General features: G+C 37.7%; 1 protein-coding gene across 2 annotated transcripts in view; it reads left to right on the forward strand.

The window, feature by feature from the left end:
• The window catches only part of LOC128527476 (RNA-binding Raly-like protein), a 95,058-nt gene that overhangs the window by 43,337 nt on the left and 26,274 nt on the right, over positions 1-25,447 (forward strand). Inside the window, exon 3 of one of the 2 annotated variants that reach the window (XM_053499868.1) lies at positions 21,971-22,021. The exons of the other annotated variant lie outside the window; for it this stretch is intronic. Within the exon in view, the coding sequence (XP_053355843.1) occupies positions 21,971-22,021 (51 nt within the window). The remainder of the gene's footprint in view (positions 1-21,970; positions 22,022-25,447) is intronic. 2 annotated transcript variants of the gene reach the window in all.

The raw sequence follows: 25,447 nt of genomic DNA on the forward strand, positions 1-25,447 counted from the left end.
AAATGCAAAACGCTGGAAATGTTCATTTTTTTAAACACCTGACATCTTTCTGTTTGTGCACACCCACACACACTGGAGACGCATTTGAATGTCTAAATATATGTTAATTTTGTATTATAGGTCCCTCTTTAAATGCTACACACTAATCTTTCATCAACGTTTTGCTGTATATTTTTTATGCCAGTAAACAATGTGATTAAGCTTTAAAATGATGACAACCAAATATAGTAACAGACTGCTTTTTATTTATTTTCCTATGAAATTCTGTTTTTTATTTCAGTTCTCATGAGAAATTTATTCAGAGTCAAAATAGGGGAAAAAAGAATTTCTTTGATTTATTGCTTCAAACATCAAATCAGGTCTTAAAAAACGTGATGATCTCTGAGACGGTGGGGATCCCCAGTGAGTCTGACAGCAGATTAATCATCATAACAGTCAACATGCTTCAAAAAGCTTCTTGAGTTTCCTGATTTCTGAGCTTCTTGAATTGTTTCCTTTAGAGTATTTAGTTATTGCTCATTTAGCAGTAAAATGATTTGTTCACTGGGCACGGTGGCGTAGTAGATTACCCTGGGCTCTGTTTGCATGTTCTCCCATGCTTGGTGGGTTTCCTCCAGGTACTTTGGTTTCCTTCCATAGTCTAGTTGACGTTTTCAACTTGCCGTGTGTGCATGTTTGTCCTGTAATGGAATGGCACCCCGTTCAGTGTGAACCCAGTCTTGTGCCCTGGGATAGGCTCTTTGTGCCCCTGGACAGGCTTAAACTGGAGACTCCTTCCTTAAATCTTAAGGCATGACCCAGTGAGAAACGGGTGCAGAAGATGACAGATGATCGGGCCGCTGATTAGTATACTGATGACGCTGAATGCTGAGTGGTTGGAACAGACGAGACGGGAAATGAGGTCGCTGCTGAGGTTATTACATGAGCAGACAATTTTAAATAGTATATTTAGGCATTTTGCAGCCTGTCGCAGTAGAACATTTGTTCCAGTTTCTTTTAATTTAATATTTATTTATTATGGTTTTTTTTTTCATTAATAAAAATGTACACTTTTATTTAATATATATTTTATTAATTTCTGCTTTTTTGTTTGCATGTTTTATAATTAAAATAATTTATATAAGTTTTTAATATCCAATTGAATTGGATTTATTTACTTATTTTTCATATATTTATTATGTTCTATTTAAAATGTCTATAAAGATAGAAATGATAACATATACACAGAAGTAAATGTCAGAATGCCTTCAACAGCCCCGTGGGATAATAACATTCAGATTCAGGTTAGATTGAAGACTTGACAGAAGATCTACGTCGACCATTTGCTAATTTGTGTTAATTAATTAAATAAATTTAACATGTAAAGACAAAATCGTATTGAAATTGACTATTGCACAGGGAGAGAAGGGAACGGCGGCCTGTTAGACGACTCTCTTTGTTAGAACATTCAGTCGCGTATGTGAGATACGAGTGGCGGCTTTGTGCGGTGAATAGGGCGGTGCTGTATCACCGAATCGATCTGCTTATCTGGAAGAAAACTGTTATTGACCAGGCCTTTATACGAAACCTATTTATTCGAATGGGGTTTTGTCTGTGAATGTGGCAATTCAAATGCAATCCTCCAGACCTCTGGGTGATCTTCAGGTCAGCGCTGGTGCTTCACAGGCAATTCACGGTAATGAGCTGATAAAAATCTCAGCGAGCAGTTTCTCACTCCAGACAAACCGTTTCTCCGTGTTCTCCGGGTGGCTTTGTGTGCTGAATATTCTGCATGATATCCTTCTGTGTAACTGCAAAACCTGTCAAATGTTAATAAATCATCACTATCGCTTCTCTATCACGTTGAGCGGAGATAGTTTTTTTTTTGTCTTTTTTTCGTGTAGATGAAAAAGATGGCAACTTTTTTTTTTTTTTAAGGACATGCTGGGGGAGTTAACATCAGTGTGTGTTTTGATCGATGTGGCTGTCATCTTCAGTAAATCATGAACAGAGGCGTAAAAAAACATCAAGCATGGACCGAGGCGTGCGTGCGGCCGTGCGTGTGTTTGTGTGTGTATGTGTGTGTCTTTCGAATTCCTTTTCAAATGTATTCAGTGTTTGATTGCTCGAATTACATGAACGGTTAAGTACTAAATTATGGTGTAGTATTCTAATGCGTTCAAATATTAATGACCCTATAATATTATCCTGGCACAGACAGAGTGAACATTAGCAGCAGCACTTATGTTGTGCATTTATATCTGTGAAATGACAACGTAACTGACTGTAGAGTCACAGATGGCTTTCTATTCACTGTAGGTACAATACAGTACATTAGGGTTCCTCGTCATTAAAAATTCATCGGCACCTCATGAATAATCAGATTAAAGAATTTAATACATAGTCGTCCAGGGAGGGGGGGTTAAATCTTGTCTCAGGTCTGTGTGTGTGTGTGTGTGCGTGTGTGTGTGTGTGTGTGGAGTTTGCATGTTCTTTGATTGAGCTTGGTGGCTTTTCTTCATTTACTCTGGTTTCCCCTTAACTGGAAACCAATAATCCAATTTGCCTGTAATGTATGATCGGTGTGTGTACGAGGGTGTGTGAGATCCTCAGCAGCATAACCTCCCCTACAGCAATGACCCAAAGCATGAAGTCTTGACTGGATGATTGCAGTATAAAATAGAATCATGTAACAAAAATTTTGTAAAACATCAGCCTTGTTAAACAAGCATGTTTTATTCATCTGTCCTTAAAAGCTTTAGATACTGTAGTAATCTAAGAGATTCTGGTTTATCCCCGAGCGTCCTGGAGGTTAGTTCTGTATTGTACAGTGTGGTACAGAATGTAATACAGGATGTAATTAACCAGTGTTATGAATGAAATTCCTTTAGACTGTGCTCATGTACTGGACATTCATACCGAGGAGTTGTAGTAGAACATGGATGCTCTCAGCCTGATGGTTTTCTGTCCCTTTATGGATCAGAGCACAACCCGTGTTCCATTATGCGTGTGCATGAGTGTGAGCGATAATTAGGCGATGTGTGTACGTGGGTACTTAGACCGGTTGAGCGTGTAATGGCTTCAGTGCGGTCGAGGACATTAATCAATGAGGCGCTCCCCTTTGTGTAACGACACAGATCAATAGGACACAAGCAAACGGGCGGCGGTGACCACCGAGCCTGAGCTTGCCGCCGCATATCGATGGACTCCTTTGTCTTCGCAAAAAGCCTTTTAGTGACTATAAAGCTGCGTCTCTCTCCTTTCGCTGATCTGCACCATAATGAAGTGATTGGAATTCATCATGGCATATAATCTACAGGCTCACACTCATTCATACGCACACGCTGCACATTAAGTCTGAACAAGATGCTGCGCTTGTAGGTTTCGCTGTGTTTCACTGAGTACATCATTAAACACAGTAGTTTTTAAGAATAATAAACTGAGACCAACTTTAAACTCTTTTTAGATTCAGGGAACAGATGATACTTACATATTATGGTTCCGCATACAGTATACAGGCAGGGCTCCAGGCAAACACACATTTTTAGGAACCAAATACAATTTTTAGGAGCAACTATTAGTTGCAAAACGAAAATGTTGCATTGGCAGCCAATTCGGCTAATTGTTACTTGTTACTTAAGCATTTATTTGTCACATAAACATTATTACATGGTGAAATTATTTTCTTCGCATATCCCAGGTAGGAAGCTGGGGTCAGACATCATATATTATCCCTAGACCAGATAGGGTTAACGGCTTGGCTGAAGAGCTCAACAATGGCAACTTGGTAGAGCTCGGGCTTGAACCGCCAACCTACTGATCACTAACCCAGACCCTTTACACCCTGGGTTACCACTGTCCCATAAGTATTCTACATTATATGGACAAAAGTATTTCGCCAAACCTGTTTCAATCAGACCCCTTATTCCCAGTGAGGTGTAATCTTAATGATTCAACATACAGCACCCAGACGTCTTGGACAATAATATTCATCCAACTTAGTGGCAACAGTTTGGAGAAGGACCTTTTGTATTCCAATGACTAAGCCGCAGTGCACAAAGCAAGGACTATAAAGACATGGTTTGATGAGTACAACGGTGTGGAAGAACTTGACTGGCCTTAATACAGAGCCCTGACCTCAACTCCATCAAGCACCTTTGGGATGATGAAGTTTCTTAATATTAGTCATTTCTTAACTAAAATTACTAAAAAGTAATTAAAAAAACATTAAATGACTATTATGGATGTCAAACAATTAAATTAAATATGGACATGGAACCTATAACTATTTTTCTGTGTTATGTACTCAAATTTAGTATGGTACATATGGTATAGTACATACCATAATATACCATAGTATTACCATAATGTTTAAATGATTATCAGTAAAGGTACTATTGCACTTCAGTGAGTACTGTTGTACTACCAAAGTAACCAAAATTCAACATGGTATGTTTGTACTCTACCATATTAGATATGCCATGTACTGTAATACGGTGCGTTGAAAGAGTTTAAATAAACACTACAGTATTTAACTAATTATAATACATAAACATACATAATATATTTCTGACAGTATCCCGGTATATGTTCCATAGTACTGTACTGTAGTAATATAGCACATTTACTGTCTCATCACAGTATGCACCATGGTAGAGTCATATACCGTAGTGTGGTACATGTACTATATCAGCAAAAAAGTATCATAGAACTATAGATTATGGTACTGTCAGGCTACCATGGTACGGTACCTATACCATGGTAAAATTCCTCATAGGAAGTCTGTTCAATTGGTTAAATCTTTGAAAATGCAACATGGACACATTAGCATTAGCCAACTAACACATCAGCATTAGACTACTAACAGCAAAAGTGACAATAAAAACAAACTAAAACAAAGACAAAACTAATTTAATATTTTTTGTGATGATACTATAGAAATTGTACAGTATTGTATAACTATTACTGTACAGTATGTGGTGTAACCCTGCGCTAATTATGATTAAAAATTGCCAGCAATGATAGCACTCATTCTTCACCTTTATTTGTATGAATCTAGCTGCAAAGATTTAAGTAATAAGAGTTTAATAATGCCTTATTTGAAAATATAAAAAATAAAGCCTTTGATATACTGTGTAAGACATATATGCTATAGTTTGTGAAATTACATTACTTTTTGTTTGTTTGTTTATTTATTTATTTATTTATTTTAATAGGTATACATGTCTGACTTTTTCTGTTCTGTCCCACTGACACTTTGGCTGAGTGTTTAATCTCGAGGTCCTGAGTTTCCTGCAGATCGACAGCGATTTCTTGCTGAGTTGGATTTCATTTCCTGATCTCTTTCCCATTTCTCTTGCTTTTCATTTATGTGCTTCAGTGTTTTGCCGGAAGGTTCTCGGTCACTGACATCATTACCATAGTGTCTCTGTGCTGTTTAATGTATGGCACTGAGGAGATAAGGGAAAACGGGAAAAAGAGAGATCTGAAAGGCTGATATCAGAGGAAGTGCAGTACAGTGTAGATGTACGATCTAAATCAGAAACACTGAGATAACGAGACTCTGTACAGATAGACGTGCTCCTATTGGCATGAGGCATAAAAGAAACAAATGTGTGTGTGTGTGTGATAGAGAGAGAGAGGGAGAGAGAGAGAGAGAGAGTGTGTGTGTGTGTGTGTGTGTGTGTGCCAATGTCTGCTCACACCTGCAGTATGATCGTACATGTGTGTGAACAGCCAATTACGCAGCTGGTTGTAATCCAACCTGGCAAGGAGTAGCACATTATAGCAGGGTTTTGTCTCTCAATATATAAGATTAGTAAGCACACATAGAGTCATTTTTTTCCTTTTGCTATCGCTAATTAGTGATGCATCCTTTCACAACAACTTAGCACAAGGAACAAGTAAAAACAAAATAAGTGTACATATTATTTAAATTTTTTTTGGAAACTCAGAATTCTGTAGCAATAATTGTTAATGATAAGAATTGAAGCTTATCGAAATAACCTGGCTTACAGTTACATTCGGATGTCTCTCCATTATGTGTTAACCTTTGTTGAATAAATAGTAATATATGGGATGTTTAATTGGTATAAATAAAATTAGTTTGGCACAATCTTTGGAGCTGTAAATAATCAGGAACAAGGAGGTGTAATGTGAGTCATAGTTACCACCCGAGCTTTTATTTGCCTTTATCACCACATCTGGGTCTGTCTCTGTTATGCCATGACTATCTGCCAGTGCTGACAATATCTAATTAATTGAAGAATGACAAGGTTATGGAAACAAGTTATAGCAGATATAAATAGTTGATCATTTACCGGCCTTCAGTTTTTGTCCCTCTCATGAAGTTAATATGGCAGCTTGTCATATAACCTGTGGGAATTTTATTAAGGCCAAAAACAAATGAAAAAATATGGGAGTGTGTTTTGGAATTCAATTGTGAGCTGTTGCAAGAAGTCGTCATTAATACATAAATTAATCTAGTCAGTTTTATTTTTAAAAAAACTTTTTTATAATAATAATAATAATAATAATAATAATAATTATTATTATTATTATTATTATTATTATTCATAAATGTCATGTACAGCATTTATGAATTATTATTATTATTATTATTATTATTATTATTATTAATAATAATAATAATAATAATAATAATAATAATAATAATAATATCATATACATGACATATCATATACATGACATAAAATGTTTTTTTTGTGTGTTTAAATGTTGCATAAAGAAACGTGCACAGACTAATTTACAGCTTTTCTTACAAATATTTTTAAATTATAAAAGTTATTTAAAATGTAAATGTAATATTGGCACATCTAATCACCAGATGTGTGGAAGTCCAGAGTTCCCTCCCAGCAGCCTCAACACCCTGGTGGGCAGCTGTGTGCACTTCAGCCGTCATCTATAATGAAGAGATTAGTCAGTGAGAAATGGCTTCGCCCGCCCTAATAATCCAGCCCGAGTCTATTAGTGTCTGTGTCTGGATAGAACAGCTCCAGTCTGGATCACTGCCCGAGCCTCGAACACATCCATCCAATCTTCTCACTCTCACACTCTCACATTGGCACTGTGACATTCCATTAAATCTGCCATCACTAATTTGTGAGACACAAAATAAAAAAATCAAAGAACGAACGTTTTAGTACTCGTAGAAAAGAAATGTTTCTAACAAGCTCATAGAGCTTACTACAATGCAACTCTTTGTTGATTTAAGTGGAAGTTTAAAGGGGATCTCAAGTTCAAAACTTATGTAGCTGATTAAAGGAATTCTCCAAAACTTTCCAGTCTAATTTCTATTCACTGTATCTGATGCTACAAGAATTATTTGACATTATTTAACAGCATTTTCCCACATTCTCAAATTTGATCCTGAACTGATGTGATCTCGAGATTAGTTGGAGCGGTAGTAGTTTGGTACGACCGGATATTGTTCAGAAGAAATTAAAGCCGTTAAAATAAATAAATAAATAAATAAACAAATAAATGTACATACTGTATATATAGCATGCTTTTTGTAATGGATCGTAGCCTCCAAAAATATCCCAAATTCCTATGATTTGGTTGTACCAAGAACTACTTTGGCCTTTCTACAAACAACATTTATATCCTTATTGTCATATGATGACACCAGCCACAGTGCTAACCACTAAACCACCGTGCCGCCAGACGTAGATATATTTGAGTTTATATGCTGCGTTAGGCTAAAAGCGTCATTGTAAGTGTCAATGATTTCCTCCATAATGTTGAACTGAACTCCAGGAAAACCTTGTGCAAAGTGTGTTTTCATTTTTGTGCATTGGTGTTTACACAAACAGTGCGATAGGTTGAAAAATGCTGGGTTGCCTTTTTTAAAACTCGGCCTCTTAAAAAAATAAAGTACAAGTTCTATACAAAAAATGGCAATAGTCCATGTAATCATCGATTTTTCTACCACTGTGTGAGGTGGCCTACAAACTGCAGTGATTCTCGCAGCCATTAAGTGAGTGTTAAATCCTCAGGGAGAGGCATGGCATGATTGCAGCTTAGCCTAAGGCAGGCATTTAGTGGTTCAGAAACTCTCAGCACTTTTCACTGATAGCATTGTAAAATCCAAGTTTAACCTCCCGCGTCGGCTCGGGTCGGCTCGACTCCGCACGCGGCTTGGCACTGAGACAGGTGGATTGATGCTGAGAGCGAGTGTGACCATGTTAAGGGAGCAATAAGCAAAAAATTTCCTGCACGCCAAGCAGGAAATGCTCAGTTACATCTGAGAGGAAAAAGTGTGGAGTGAGCAGGAGGGCAAAGTGTATACACATACACACACGCACAGACACACACTTCATTGGTTCCTGTACACTCACAGATTTCTCTCTTCCTCACCATCACACACAGACTCACACTGAAACAGAAACTATCCATGGCTGTATAAGTCTCGTGAATTACTTCGACAAAATTTTTGTTCCAAGTTTAAGGCTGATTTGCGAATGCAAGGTCAGTCCTCAGTGTGAGTACGTGTGTGTGTGCACACACTAATCTCCCTGAGCTGGACTGAAGAACAGCTGAAGTGGCAGGAAATGCAGGTTTCCAGGCTATTAGGCACACTGAAGAACACTGATTTATTACTGTGTGTAAGACCGAGTGTGAACATTATCTGAGGATAACTCAGTGTATCCCTGAGAACATTCCTAGAAATCGTGCAATACAGAAAAGAGTGAAGAAAAAGTTTCCATATTGTAATTACATGTGTATACTGGATATATTTGTATCAACTTATTAGGAATGCTTGCACATTTACGGAATTATCTTATCAGCCTATCAGTTTAAAGGTGTGCTGATACTTTATAAAGTAAGTGTAAATGAGGAGCTTTAATTGATGTTAAGATAAAGTTTTAGGACGAGCTGGTTTGAGTAGGATTTTTCCACACACAATGGCAGACAGAATGGTGACAACATATAGTGATCTTACGTTCTGCATGTCACAATGGCTATACTTAAATAACCCCTCTTTAAAATTGTGATGAGCAGAAAAGCATCTCAAAAAGCACGACATGTTGAAATTTGAAGCAGATGAACAGGTTCAACTCACCGAGATCACAATTTACATATATATTTCAATATAGATAAAAATAATAAATATTTATTTATTAAATTGCTAAATCATTGCTTGCATAAAAATCTTAATTATTTATTTGCAAAGGCTGCAATTTATTACAGGTAATATACACATAGTAGGGTTTGTCTATAACTGAAGCATTTGTTTTTTATATATTTTTTTAATAATTCTAAGACGATAAATCAATATTGGCAAACATCCTCTTGCTGAGATCATTTGTGCCATTATTTGATGTTAGCTTAGAAAAATACTGTACGCTTAAGTTACATTTAATAGTTTTGTATCTTAGTTTAAATTGCAATATGTGTCAAAATTATCAAAACGTATTTTGTCAATACAGTAAGTCCCCTAAAAACAAACATTAGAAAATGTTCAATCGCAGAAGTTAGATCACATGTCCGGCATACATTATCACATATGTCTGGAAGCAAGCGCAAAAGCAGGGGCCATGAAGCTTGTAGTGCTAAGAAGCATCATGCAAAAATTATGGAGACAAAAGCAAAAAATAAGTGAGAGAACTGAGTGAGGTGAAAAGATGGCAGACATTGCTTGTTCTTTTAATGTGAATCATTTAATCACTCAGTTAGTATCCTAGAACCTAGACAATGTTTGTCGGACTTACAAACAAATTGAACTTATGAACGAGCTCTCCGACTGGAACTCCTTTGTTTATATGTTGAGGACTTACTGTACTGACGATTTAAAAATGCTTTTATACCCTTAAATGCTGAGTCTTTTACTTACAGTACTTATTTGGCTGATCCACCTAACCAAACTATTAATCTGACCAAGAAACAATTTAGGGTGTACCCCGCCTCGTGCCCTAAGCCTCCCGGGATACGCTCCAGGTGACCCTATGACCCTGAATACAAGATAACGCGGTATAGAAGATAAGTAAGCGTGAATGAGTGAGAAACAATTTTTACTTTTTTCAGGCTGCTATTTATTTATTTATTTATTTATTCATTTATTCATTTTCACAATTTTTTTCTTGACTGTGCAATAGAAAAACATTGCTCCTGAAATGGCCGTACTAACAGCTACTCTGTAGAGCCACACTGAGAAATGGACCATCACAGTAAAAAATCAAAGAGCGTGAGATGGCGAGAAAGGAGCACGAAAGAGGGGCGGTAAAAATGACAGACACAGGAAGGAAAGAAAGAGACAAAATGCAGGAGAGAGAAAAATACAAGAATAGAGAATAGTTGAAAGTTGAAGCTTTCAGACAGCAGATGGAGTGTGTGTGTGTGTGTGTGTGTGTGTGTGTGTGTGTGTGTGTGTGTGTGTGTGTGTGTTGATTTCTATTGTCAGGGCTACACATTAGAACTGACTAGATGCAAGTGATGTAGTGCAAAGGCTCTGTTATAAAAGCTGCGTATCAATTAAATCCATTTTTTTTATAAACTTTTATCACTTCTCATACCACAGTACTCGATTCCGGCTGGTCGAAAGGTCTTGCTTGTTCTGTGAGGAGAGATTTAAATAACATTTGCAAAAGGGCAATTTTTTAGTCTACCCAAGCTCGCGCTTTTAAATAACACGTTTAAATCTGTTAGAACATCTGACCACTATGTCTGTGAGCAGCAGCACATTTACACCTTAATTACCCCCAGCATCGTGTCAGCGACTAAACGAGCCACACTTATTCACCTATCTCATCTCTCTTATCCCTTCATCCACCCCTCCACCCGATTCTCCGACCCCCACTGATGGGACATGTGTGAAACAGAAAGCGACAGCAGGGTTGCTAAAGGCTAATTAATTTCTTTTTATAATTTCCCATGCAGCAGAGCAATCCATTAGATACGGCTGGTTATAAATCATTTTTGTCCCATTATGTAGGCATGCGTGTGTGTGTGTGTGTGTGTGTGTGTGTGTGTGTGTGTGTGCGTGTGTGTGTGATTAAAGCGGATAGACAAATAAATACACAATGTACAATGCCCAATAGCAGCAACTTTTTTCCTTTTTTTCCTAGATCCTGACCTAATCATCCTGTAAGAGTTTTATAGACATTTCTCTTATTATCCTTTCTTAGCAATCCTAGGATTGATTTTTATTATGCAGTACAGTATGTATACTTTCTAATCTATTATACACTGTCTGGAGGCTTTAGCTTTAATTACAACACACAATCTGGTGTCCAGTTCATGTGTGAAAATGATCCCTCATGTTTCCTCTTTCACACTCTGGAATATGGCCATGCCATAAGGGATTGAAATGTATACTGTAGATGTGATAAGCAAGTCATTCAGTACATTCAGGTCGTCCGCTGACTTCATTTTATTGCCATACGGTATAACAGTGCTGAGTCTAGACCTGAGCGACTAAAGCAACCCCAAATCATAACACTGTCTGCAGTAGCTTGTACAGTGGACACTATGCATGATGGGTGCATCGCTTCATGAGCTTCCCTTCTTACACTGACACGATCAACACTCTGGAATAGGCTCAGTCTGGACTCATCAGGTCACATGACCTTTTTCTATTGCTAAGTCCAATCTAAACGCTCCCTAATAAACAAAAGCCTTTTTCCTGATGAGTCTCACTAACACGTGGTTTTCTTATGGACACAGCTGTTTAGGCCCAATCCTAAGAGTTCTCATCACACTGTGTGTGTATGAAAATTGTTTTCCTTTCACTATTAACCATAGCTCTGTATTTAACTTTGCTTAATGCAGCTCAATAATTTAACTCTTCTGAAATGGCAATTTTTTTCTTCTTCTTTTTGGCAAGGCAGTGTATGTATTTGTATATGTTGTCACAATGTTGTATATGAACATTGTGACATATTTTTTAAGTTATTTATTGTTTGTATTTTTTAAAGGCATTCATTTGAACAAATATCTTAATGTTTGGTAGTATTTATTGAATAGCATTTCATGAGAATGGGTACTTACTGACTATCACGGTTTTAGACTCAGACATTTTTTTTGCTACTTTTTGTATAAAAAAACCTATATAAAAGGGATCAACTTGATGAAAAATTCCAATTTATATTAGAGCTCATAATAGATTACATACAGTACATTTCAGTAACTATATTAGCATCTGGCCTTAAGTAGGTAACGGATTTACTCATAGCTGAGAAAATAAAAATGCTCATTAACAAAAATAATTTACCATATAATTAAAGATTCATCATTTTCACCGTATGCAATAAAAAAAATTAACGTAAAGTACTATTTAAAAAACTCCCAGTGTAAAAAAAGTAAATGCTGTGAGTTGCTTTGCTTTACTGCTAGGTTTCTAACTAAATTAAGGAGGTCACCAAAAGGCCAGCTTAGTTATGAAGTCTCGTTGCAATCACAAATCCAATCACAAGTTGCCACTGGAGAGAAGCCGCATGAAAACACCAGGCGTGAACGTTTTGTCTGTATCTTTCATATACCGTCTGACACAATAACACACATTCCAACACATATACAGTATACACACACAAACACCAGTTATACTAAAAAGCTCACAGCCACACGTCCAGCTATGGGTTTTTTTTTTTTGGTTTTTTTTTGTGAGCTCTTAGTGTTTGCAGCATGTGTGTGTGTGTGTGTGTGTGTGAAGGTGAAGTTAAGTGCTCCTGGCACCTCTTCCTTGAGTGGAACTATTCCAATTTACAGCCTCTGAAGACCCTATCATTTCTAATAGCACTTATGGAGCAAGAAAACAGGAGAAAATCACAGGTGTCCTCCTTCGGCTGAAATGGCCCTGTGATGGTTAGATAGCAGCACTTTCACACTGTCCTCGACCACACTGTCCTCGACACACACACATGTGCACACACACACACATGCAGCATTTTGTTTCTTACTGAGAAGTCCTTCTGAATTGAAATTAGATCTCTGAACCCTGGTGTATTTTTTTATCATTATTATATTTTCACATTGTCATGATGGTTTTTACAGTAAAAGTACACTTTAAAAAAAGGCTGGGTTGTTTTTGCTAACACATTTTTGGGTCAAATGAAATGTAGTGGGTCATTTACAAATGAACACCTGCTTGGGTTATTTTGACCCAACAACTGGTTTATTCCTTGGTTTCTTTAAACGACAGCATGCAAAATGTTTAAAATATTACTGTTATTGTGTCACAAAATGTATAGCGTCTATTTAAAACATTTTGAGAGATTTGAGCTCCAGGCAGGTAATACAGGCGGCCTGCGCTGATGTAGCCGCCAAACGCTGCCACACCTCGGCAAGAACTTCTGAAAACTACCGCTGGCTGTGATGTCTCTGCAGTGGTTAAAACTGGGTTTATTTCACTTTTGTGTGTTTCTAAAAGGCAATCTTTGATATAATACGGTTATGGTATAATATATCGCGGCTGTGAGACGCATCCTGGACGCTGCGTTCCATTTGCAATATATCCGGTGTCCTCAAACCCTCGAGTGTGCACTTCCAAGTAAAGGCTGTTCATGGAATTGAGACACGGCATGAAGAACTTTCTGGATTCTTCACTTCTGAAGCGAGGGGCATGCCACTTAAAACCGTCAGTATTTTATGGTAAGTTATAATGAATTGTTACCTAATTTTTAAATGTTGTAGTTGTGGTAGGAGCAAGCTCATTTTCATGTTCATTCACTTTTCCACCTTTTAAATTGCACTTTGATATGGGGTGTGAGGAGTGTGTTTTTATATTTAGTGTCAATAGTCGGCTATACTGTATATTATGAGAAAAATAATTTGTACTTTGTACTACACACAAATAAAAAAAGTATTTTTAAATGTAATTTTAGGTAAATTACTAGTGATATTCACTAAAGCTGTGTGTGAAAAGTCTGTTAGCATATTTTATAATATTTTAAAGTTGTCAGACCGACAGTCTTAATATGTCTTCTGTTTCTGTCTGTTATTTTGACTCAACGGTTGGTTTATTTTTTGTCGAACTTTCTAGATTCTTCACTTCTGACTGGATCATACTCAGAGCACTCAGTATTTTATGGTAAGTTAATTTACATTTTTACTTTTTTTTTTTTAGTAAGTTGTGGTAGAAGCAAGCATATTTCATTGTTCAGATTGAGTGCTTTAATATGGTGGTGTGGGGTTAATTTTTTTAATTCTGTTTTTTATTATTCAATAAATGAGTGCGTCATCAATTAAAACAAGCTTTTTCTTCATCCTTATGAAATATTTATTGTAAGTTGTAAATTCATCACTTAAATATCGTATTCATTTAGGCTTTGTTGAGAATTTGAAAAGGGGTGAATGTTTCGTATTAAATCCAGGTGGAGGTAAATTAGTTAGAAATATATAATAAATTCATGTTCACATTATGTATTTTTGTGTATTGACAAGAGAAAAAGCGTTTTGCATTAAATACATACATAGCTGTACGTCCTTAACGAAAATGCTTGACGTAAATGTTAGTTAAATTGCAACACTAAGTGATGGTGTGTAATCCACAGATGGGGACCAACATGATGGGAATAATATCCGCAAAATATAAAGATGTCTGGAGCCCTGTTCCATGTTTTGTGAATTAGGAATGAGACAAGAGGAACCTGACAGACCTTTCCCATTGTTGGAGGCAATGCTTTTGATACAGACTATTTGGTGGAGGCCGTGGATGTTTGTTTTATTATTTTTTTGATGTTAACTACACAAAGCAGTGTCTTCTCACCTGTGAGTTTCTCCAGCATACTGTAGATCAAATTGATGGACACGAGTACTCACCTGTTAAATTTTTAAGAATTTAATTAATAATATTGTAAAAAGTTTTACGTTTTTGTTTTTAATGTCATTTTTAAGGAAATTAAATAGTAATAGTTAAATTACTAATAGTTAAAATATTAAGATGGGGGATGTTTAATGTCATGTGGGCATTATAAGATTTGTTTTGAAATTTTCTATATAAAAAATGTTTAAACATTGTATTAAGTGCAAAAAAAAATAAATTTTTACAGATTTACAGGGGCCTCTTGTTTTTATTGTTTTAAAGTGTTTATGTTACATTTATTTTATATTTAACAAATAGTCACCTTGGGATTATATGATTTTGTCTGATATTTTTATCAAAATTGTTATTCACTTATTCTGTGACAATCTGTTTACATTATGTGAAGGTGTGTACATTTTGCATCTTTTTTAAAAATAAAAAAACAAATTAAATGAAATGTGTCAACCAAGCAAAAGTGTTAATTTTACCCACTGGTTGGGTCAAATAAAATAACCCAACACTTTAACATTTAACCCAGCTAGAGTGTTAATTTTACCCACTGCTTGGGTCAGATGAACAAACCAGAATTCTGGGTTAAATGGTTAAATCCATCACTTGGGTCAAAACAACCCAGCGCGTGTTATGGTTATGGGTTATGGTTGGGTTGTTTTTTAACCCAGCAGTTTTTAGCGTGTAAGATTAAGTATTATAAATAGTACATCCTTCTTAATGAAATACATTACCGGAAAACCGCTTTCTTAGTCGGATTTATGCATTAGCTGTGAGACGTCAGAATTGTTAGGTGTATGTCAGAGCAAAAAATGCCTGATGACCTTGCTTAAGGAAACTGGTAAAAATCAGGCAGATAGACCACAAGGGGATCGGATTTTCCGTAAAGAATTGAGAAGTAGTTGTTGTTAAGGATGAACGTTGCTCTCAGAATGATAGATCTGATGATAAAATAAGAATTGACCTGAATGATTTCACACCAAGCTACTGTATAGTCTCTAAAGTCTTGAGCCACCCCTCATTTCTTCATATTTAATTAAATTGTGTAGATTAAAGACAATAAATGACCTGATCATCTGTCATCATCTGCACCAGTTACTTACTGGTTCATGTCCTAAGTTCATTCTATCATTTATATTCTGTAATGTTTTACTTACAGTACTGTATATACAGGGTTGCAGGAAGTTTGGAGCCTTTGCCAGAAAACTTCGGGTACAAGGTATTTGGCTATACCCTGGGCAGGGTGCCAGCCAAATACCTTACTCTGAAACTGCTCAGGTACAGGGACTGGACTGAAAATGAGAGACAAAAACAAGAGCTAAAAAATGTCCTTCAGGACACCTGGAGAACTATTCCTCAAGACCAGATTAATAAATACAAGGTTGTCTGGATCCTGGGAAGCAAAATATGAATAAATAAAGTGGATGGAGTCTAGACTCTTTTTATATAATGATAATTGATAACTTTAGAAAAACACAGGATGTTGCAAAATCTATGCTGCTTTCTCATCTAACAAATAAAATCCTCTCCTGAGCTGTCTCTTTCATCCGGCGTCTTACTGGAAATGCAAATAAATCATAGAGCTTGTGGCGTAATTGTCTTTGTGCGATTGTGCAATCTGTCACCTCGTTGTTTATTTGTCTCGATTTACAACATGGACTATTTTCTTTTGTGTGTGTGTGTGTCACTGACAGACATTGATTGGCCGACAGAGAACTTTTCAGTCTAACAGGATAATAAAAGTGTCAGCAGATGCGCAATCGGTGATTCAGAGATGCCCGGCCCGAAATTGACTGGTGGAAAATGTAGATGTGTGCCGTCTCCGAGTGCGGATGTCTTCAGAAAAACAGAGGGTCTTCTTATGAATCACAGGGAGCTTATAGGTGCAGTCGTAAACCACGTTTGTATGGAGCATAAATGCTGCCACTTATTAGTGATTATTTGTAGCCTACTGCATGGAAGGAGAGAGAGAGAGAGAGTATTTGTGCCCCTCATTAGGAGAGCATAAGTTTAAACCACATTGTGTGCATATGGTCCATGTCCGGGAGCAAAGGAGAAAATACGTCTTATGTTCTTGAGGTGGGAGGAGCAAACATTCTCCTGTCAATCAGAGGCATTTGTGAGATTTTGTATATAGAAGAGGGCAGAAAACACTTTCCCTTGATTGTGTTATTTTGCCCCTACATGCAGAATACCAATTATAATGTTTATTATAATGTATATTAAACGGAGTTTCCGAACTGTTTTGATCTCCAAAGGCATTTTCACCAGGTCTAGGACAGTTGTTCTTGATAGTCCCAGAATTCCTCTATCCACAGTTTTTCATGCAAAAGGCTTAATCTCTGTTTGCTGACAGGCCTGGAACTTTTCTAGTACTTTTCTACCATCTTTAAAGGGCTCCTATTATGTGAAATTTATTTCTTGATCTTGACTCCTTCTCCATGTTTGTTCATGTATGATGTCATTCCAGGAAGGAGAAAACAATGCGCATAGCTTCACCTCTAAGAATTTTGAAACAGGTCAGATTGGTTAGAAAATAAAAATGCACTTCCATAAAGGGTTTGTTGCTCAGCTCTGCTGCTCTCTGGGGAGGAAATGGCTTAAGAGAAGCTCATTTACATAGACAATAAAACAGCGTGTTTGGAGGAAACAGAGGGAGTTTGAGGTATGAAACATATGGGAACCTTTAAAGCAGGTTGAGACACCGTAAACTGCAAACAGGTTTAAGTGACTTAAATCTCTCAAGTGTAAACTGTAGATTTGTATATTCATCTCAAATGTTTTTAATTAATTATTGCAATTATTCCGATTGCAGTAAAATCTTTCGATTCTATTCTAACTTTCTTTTTTAGGTCATGACCAGTCGTATAAGCATTTCACTGCATATCATACTGTGTATGGTCTTGTACACTATGTGAAAAATAAATTTTGAAATTAAATCGGCATATCATTTGATATTAAGTCAAACCCTTTAGATCAGTAGGTACAGTATTTACTGGGTTTTGACATAACCTTCGTGAATCATACCCATGTTTAGATGATTGACAGGCCATGTGTGCGAGCGGGGAAATCACTAGATTGGACCTGACAGGATCAGTGGGTGGATTGAAATTTAGTGAAAGCTCTGTTTCGTAACAAAGCTGAGTTTTGATTAAGACTTATCCGTGACCTTGTTTTTATTGTTTATATTGTCTTTTAGGCACGTCTTTAATTATATGTGATTGTAATTAAGTTGGGTTGTATGTGTTTATGTATGTGTGTATGTGTGTGCATGTGTGTGTGTGTGTGTGTGTGTGTGTGTGGTACAGCAGCTGGTCGCAGTGCCTGACATGTTTACAGATACATCTGTTAACTAAAAGCAACAGGAATTAGAAGCTTGGAGAATTTCCAGGAGCTGAGTGGTGTGTGTGTGTGTGTGTCTGTTTGTGTATTTTCAGTTACTTTTCTTCCTCGCCCCATGCAAATGAAATAAACACGATCCAGATCTGTCATGTCTTTATGATATATGAGCTACGCACACTGTCCGCAGCTATATTAAAAAAGTATTTATCATAAAAATGAAAGTGAAGTATGAATGAGGCGGATTTTAAATTTCTTATTTGATATTTTATATATACACACAAACATATACCCACACACATGCACACGTGTGCACCACTGACAGGTCATTACAGTTTCAGGGCTCATTATCATCACTGCACTCACTTGTAGCAGAAATCAGGTGCTAATTTTATCAGCACATAGTAGGAGACAATTAATGTGCATTTTTAACGATCAGAGAAGCGACAGGAACAAACAGCTACTTTCAGCTGGCTTCAGTCAACAAACAGCATGAATCCTGTTGAGCTGGATATATACTGGAGTCGTTTTTAAGACAAAACTCCATCCTTATCTTATCTACTTTTACGATTTCTCATCTGTGATTTCATGGTTGCGGGATGGTCTATCAGATTCGTTAGACCCACTGGGTGTGCTGGTGCCTTTCTATCATGCCCAGCATTTACACTGAGGTGTGCCACAGTGGATCAACTGTCCTTTGGTCATCACGGGCATGAGTGAGCCTTGGGTATTTGGGTATATGTACTATCAATACTGTTATTAACTATGAGCGGAAAAGTATAAATAAATGTTTCAGCAAATGAATGATCAATGTTTGGCTGTACCTTTTCTTTTTGTCCACATACAGCTAAATATACATATGATTAAGTTTCCATTTCCTGGATAAGAAAAATGTCATCACATAAACTTGTGACATAAACATCTCAACAATAAAATACCTATAATTATAACTGTATTAATGAGTATAAGACTGGTGGCACAATGGCATTGTGGTTAGCACTGCCGCCATTCACACCCCGTTCCTCCCATACTTCAAAAGACATGCACGATACAGTAGGTTTACAAATTTCCTGTAGTGTGTGCTTGTGTGGCCTGTGATGGTTTGACACCCCGACCAGGGTGTAAACTGCCTAGTGCCCCAAGATCACTGGTATAGGATAGGCTTCAGGCTTCTCGTGACCCAGTACAGGATAAGTGGTTTAAATAGTGAATGAATATATAAGACTACTTGTTCCTGGTCAGGGTCATTCAGCCTAAATGGATTCAGGGATAAATTTGCTTAGCCAGGCTACCTTCAGGACAGATGAAACTGGATCACCTATAAGAAACACAAGGACACTTGGAGAACAAGTGAAACCCTACACAGTAACCTGAGCTTACGGTTGAACCAGGGACCCTGAAATGGCTACACACAAACACACACACACACACACACACACCCACACTAGCCCATTTCCCTCCCATGAACCAGCTTTGGGTTTCCTTCACAATCACACAGCATACTGAAGGTTAACATGCTTCCACCAAGATCCTACATGAACTCTCTACAGCCTTTGTTTTCATTTCTATCTCATTTATGAGGTCACAAGCATTTATAACTTGGTGGTGTTGCTGTGATTAAAGGCGGAGTCAGTCAAAAAAAATACACCATTTGCTCTAGTCCTCATCTTCCTCAAAATTTTTCAGCTCTTCATTCATTGTGGTGCATTGCCAAGGCCGTGACACTAACAGCTGGGCTAGCTGCCCTATATTAAACAAAAAATTATTTGTTCTGGATGTTTAAACCAGGCAGGGAATGAGCTCTTCTCTTGGCCCCCATTTACATTTACGGCATTTGGCAGCCACCCATATCCAGAGCTGCTTACAGTTGTTTTTTTTTTTAAATGTTGTGGAGATGTTATGGAAAAAGGGAAGCTTTATTTAAGATAATAGGGAAAGGAAAGGGTTAAGGAGGGAGTACAGAAAAAAGGAGAGGAACGTGGCAAAGTAAACACTCCCTTAAATGTCTCCTCTTTTCTGACTGGGACAGGATTTCCTCATGACGTCCATTGGCTGGGTAGATTTTTCACCTGGAATCAGGGGCCTTTTCCTCTTCGGGTGGCAAGATCACAAAAGCTGGATCTGTTACCTCACCCCACTCGTATGCCACTCCTCCGGATTTCTTTTAGCCGTCGGCTGATCAACTCTGCTCTGTAGACCTCCAGGACCCTGAGCTAAGAAAACCTGAGATCCATTAAAGATGTGCCCTGCGGGCCTCCGAGTGGCTCGCCACTATCATCCGGAGATCGCTGGTTCGATTCCTGGGTGATGCTGTAAACTCTTGCAGCCGGAGGTCTAGAGAGCGCTAATTGGCCAAGCTCTCTCAGAGGGGAGGGATGAGAGGTACTTAGTGCCCCCACATTAATAACGGCTCTACAGCCAATCAGGGGCATCTGTGAGCTCACGCAAGCGGAAGGAGCAGATAGTGCTGTCCTCCGAGTGTTTCTCTGCCCCCAACGGTGCATGATCGAGCAGTTCGAAAAGATGCGGTCGGCTGGCCGTCACGTGATTCGGAGGAAACACGTGATAGTCTTTGGCCCTCCCGACTGAGTGGTAGTAGTAGCCTTAATGTGGAAGCCCCCTAGTGACGGGGGGGAATTGGACATGACTAAAAAAGATGTGCCGTGCATGTTGCCCATTTAGCCTACGGAGTAAGCTAGGTGTGACAAATGATTGAGGCACACGCCCATCACTGGCGCATGCTGTGACACCTATACACATGTGTGAAAATGTTTAGCTCCCTGTGGCCTTCTGAAATATGTAATGTATATACAGCGGTATCTCGCCATACATATGTAATCCGTTCTGGGGAAAAGTTCTTAAGGAGAAATTTTGTTTGAAATTTCATTCATGTAAATGCAGATAAATTGTTTCAGCCATCCGAAAATATTTTTGCATATAAAAACAATTAAAACCTTCAGAAATGTTATTAATATATGTATATTGAACCTCACTTAACCTTAATTTATGATTCCTCTTGGCAACGACTGCTTTATCAAACTGAAAGTGGATCCCTTTTTTTCTTGCTACCGTCCTTGCAAAAATTCTTGGGACCCACTGTGCTATGTCTTTACTAATGCAAAAAAAAACAACAACCACAAAATCTATCTAATCTCGCTTTGCTTGGGAAACAAATCCTGAATGGCTCCCAGACGTACACGCAACTTTCATTGTTCACATGCTGAAAATGTTTCACATGCAGAATTTCTGTTCTTAAGGGTGAAAATTCGTGAGGCAGCATACGAACACCCTGCCTCACGAATATAATAAAATGTTATCAAGTATGAATGCTCCTTGTTGCTGATTGGCTGGCACAGTGTTATCTGGAGAGGTCCGCACCACTTCATTTTTTCCCATTCACAGAGCTGTTTGTGAAGATTGAGTTTTTTATTTTGTTTTTTTTCCAGCCCACACACACAGAACAGACAGCTAGCAGATATTCACTGAATTTGACAGAAAAGTGTCCTGGTTTAGAATGAATGACTCTTCCTTTAAGAAGACAGAGAGATAGAGTTGTAATCCCTACCATCGAGACAGCACGGTCGGTTTTGCTCTTTTGGACCCTGACCGCGGATTCATACTCACAATCTTTCGTTGATAGGTGCCAATAATTCTGAACTGTCAATCCAAGGAAAATGTATTTGTCTGAACCTGTGTTAATCTTAAAGGCACAATCCTGTGTTAAGCCTCTGACTCTTGGCACACGGCAACAAGGTCACAGATGAGCAATGAGGCATCACTGTCAGGTGTTAGAATAGACAGAATAAAGGTGTGTGTGTGTGTGTGTGTGACAGCTTCTTTGAGCTTTTCACTCACACTATTCCACATTCTGTCTCATTGCAGGTCAGAGTATGAGCTGGACTACGACTGCTACCAGGATGAACTCTATGACAGGTACGAACAGCCCTGGGATCCAGGTTAACACACTGACTGGCATGTGTCGGAGAGGACGAGAACTAAAAACCATCTGAGCACATATATATTTCTGTCTCTGCTTTTGTATCTGAGCACGTGCAGAACATACATTAAGCAACATGGTGTATGGGAAACACTAAAAAAGGCATTGTATAGACTGGGCCAAAGCGTGGCCTGTACCTCTGCTCACCCTTATCTTTACTGAGTAAGTCAGCAAGTACGTCAGTAGTTTATTATGTATCTGGGATTACGTGAGGTGTTAAAGATGTTACAAAATGGATGAGTTGTCAACCAGAGAGCTAAAGAAAAGAGCCAAGGACAAAACAAGTTAATTTCAGTAGCATAGAGATAACCATTTTAATTATAAAGACTCGTCGAAGTAAATGACATGGAGGGCATTGTTTTGGCTGATATGTCATTAAAATCCTTAACGAGCTCAATCTTAATGAAAATAACATGGAGTGTATGATACACTCCTTAATATTAAAAGTCTGCAGAATAAACTATACAACTTTTTTTTTTTGCATTATTGTTGTATTAAAGAGCAATTTAGTGTGTTTGTTATTTTACATGCCAGATAATTACCTCTTTGTATTCTCTCTAGCCAGAACATGACATACTAATTTATCCAAAACAAATTAAGTTAAAATGTCTTGATTAGCATCTTATTTCAGAGATAATTAGTATCTTGTGCCGCGCGCTTTCCCACATTTTTCTGCTAGAATGAGCCGAATAGCCCTGAACTGAAGTTCTTAAGAGTTTCTGGCTCGACTCTGTGATGTTACATGCCTTAAATCGCCTATAAATGGACTATGAATTAACTGTGATACAGCGCGATCATGATTACTTATGATTACGATCAAGCGTATTATTTAGATGTTAAGTGCGCAGGGTTGGATTTAGACATGGATTTAGTATCTGTTAGAGCGGGGGCCTGAATTCAAATTTAAGAGGGTCTAAAGGTCAATAAAACTTTCTTCGGGCTGAGGTCCGATTATTTTTATGTTTGTGTTAGGATTCAGTTCTTTCTGCATGCAATCATTGTAAGTCTTTAAAAAAAAATTTGTAAAAAATTTCCATAGCATTTTAATAATATTTATTGTCAATTTTCAGTTACTACGTTAAACAAGTGAACAGATGGCCTTGTATACTGTATTTCCTTATATTTGTATGGAATACAAACACCAATCTTTCATCAATCTTTAGTGAATATTCATTTACATGCTGCTGGGCTGTAAATCAGTGTGAAAGTATACTCTGTTGCTCTGTTACACCGGGCTCTCAGTTCAGGTATGTTAAATGCTCTCGCACCTCGCCTTGCTGAGAATATGTTTACTCTAACGATCTGTGTTTTATCTCATAGTGGAGCATTTACATATCTGCTTTTTATTATCGCCATGGTTTTGGAATGCATGAGACAAATTGGTTTTAAACTTTCCGCAAAAATGCAAATGTATATCCATTCATTTTCACAGATTCAGTTTTCATAGTCTACTTTCCTTTTCTTGAAGTAAGACATGTTGTCTTGTGCTTCTTTTGTTTCTGTTTCTTCCGCACGTTCTGTCTCTACACGGTAAACTATCACATTGATTGTCTCTGTTGAGGGATGCAAATAGCCGTGTTTATTTCTAGGAAAAAATTTAATGTTTTTCTTTATCAGAAAAGCATCAGCGTCCAGCTAGAACTACCACTTGGTCTGGATCTGAACTCTGATCCGCCATATAGTGATGCCTGGATTAAAGCATACTCTTTAGCAGTTTAGAGTGCATGGTTGGATTTAGATTTTCTCCAACCCCCTGTATGCAAGGTTTTTAAAGGAATTCAGCATATGTTTGGATTTTAATTACAAGCAGGCATGAACCACCTACAAAGACGACAAACCTCTACAATCTACCTTTGAATCATATACTGTACACATTGCTGCAATCTTTTATACCGAGCACATTTTATTTTTTGATGCCTTGGATTTCTCCTGCACTGCAATATACAACGTCAGGAATGTGGCGAAGTGGATTTTGGCAATTAACACGACTAGACGACTGTGAAGGAAAACTATGAATGTATTCATATTAAGATCGATTTTGGTCAGACAACTTTTCACCGTGGAAAAGTTTTCAGGATGGACTGTAATTATTAAAAACTACAACATAATGTTTGTTCGTCAATAGAAAATTTCAGTTGTTAAAAAACTGCATGTTACAGTATACTAAAACATTTAAGGATGTCCACTTGTCAGAAAAATAATCAACACTAGGGAGGTAACAGGACCTCCGCTTCATGTAACTGCTCATTTTGATTATTTTCCCAGAAAGCACATCCTTCAGTGTTTTATTCTTTACTTCCTGGTTTGCGGAGTCAAAGTTTGATCAGGTTTGGTTTTTTGGGTTTATACAGAGATGAGCAGAGGTGTGAGAGCTGCTGACAAGGCATGCAGCGAGCATGTGACAGGGAGCACACGCGGACCTGAACTGTGTGTGCTGACATTATTCCCAGTGTGATAAACGACTTCTGGTTGTGCCGTGTGTTTCTCGTCCGATGAGAACGTCGAATTATGCAATTATGCAAAAAGTGCAATTCAAGTGCAGTTTTAAATTCTCTCTTTCTCCCTCTCTCTCACACACACACACACACACACACACACACACACACATACACACTATGTGGTGTGTATATATGTGTGTGTGTGCTTCTGCACTTGCATTTCTATTTTATTCATTTGTACACATAATTGCTGTGGGAGATAACTACCTCCCTCGTGCCGCATGGAGGGGACGCGGGTCATTCATAAACTGGAAAGTCAGCACATTTAGATTTGACTCGCGGAAAAAACGCAGACCTGCACACAAACAAACACGATTACCTGCAAATCTGCTTCTCAGAACAAACACACACACATACACGTACACGAATTACTGATGCACAAAGCTTTTACACAAACAGAGCACCGGAAGAGAAGCTTTTATTACAAATATGTTAAATTGCCTGTGAGTGCAGTTTATGATTTTACAGGAAACTCTGACATGCTGAGGCTCTGATTCACTGCAATCCTAAATAATTTGCACTAGTCGCCTGTGCACGAAAATGAACTGCATTTTTGCTGCTGAAATTAGTTTTACTGTACTTTCACTAACAACAAGAACAACAACACAGAGGTGAACAGACACAGAATCAACTACTGTCTAAAAGGAGTGTTAAAGAAAAAACTTGATTTTACAAGTTTGACTTATTTGGGGAACTCCTTGGGGGTGGGCTCAAATCACAAAAATAAATAAATAAAATAAACAGGCCTTCATCAGGAAGTTTGGACGATTTTGGTGCAGCGACTCACGATGCAGGAGTTCGACTAAAATATAAAAAAATGAAATATTATTTTAATATTAAAATATTAAAATAAAAATGTTTATT

This window comes from Clarias gariepinus, chromosome 7 (genome assembly GCF_024256425.1).
Source record: "Clarias gariepinus isolate MV-2021 ecotype Netherlands chromosome 7, CGAR_prim_01v2, whole genome shotgun sequence".
Taxonomy (NCBI): Eukaryota; Metazoa; Chordata; class Actinopteri; order Siluriformes; family Clariidae; genus Clarias; species Clarias gariepinus.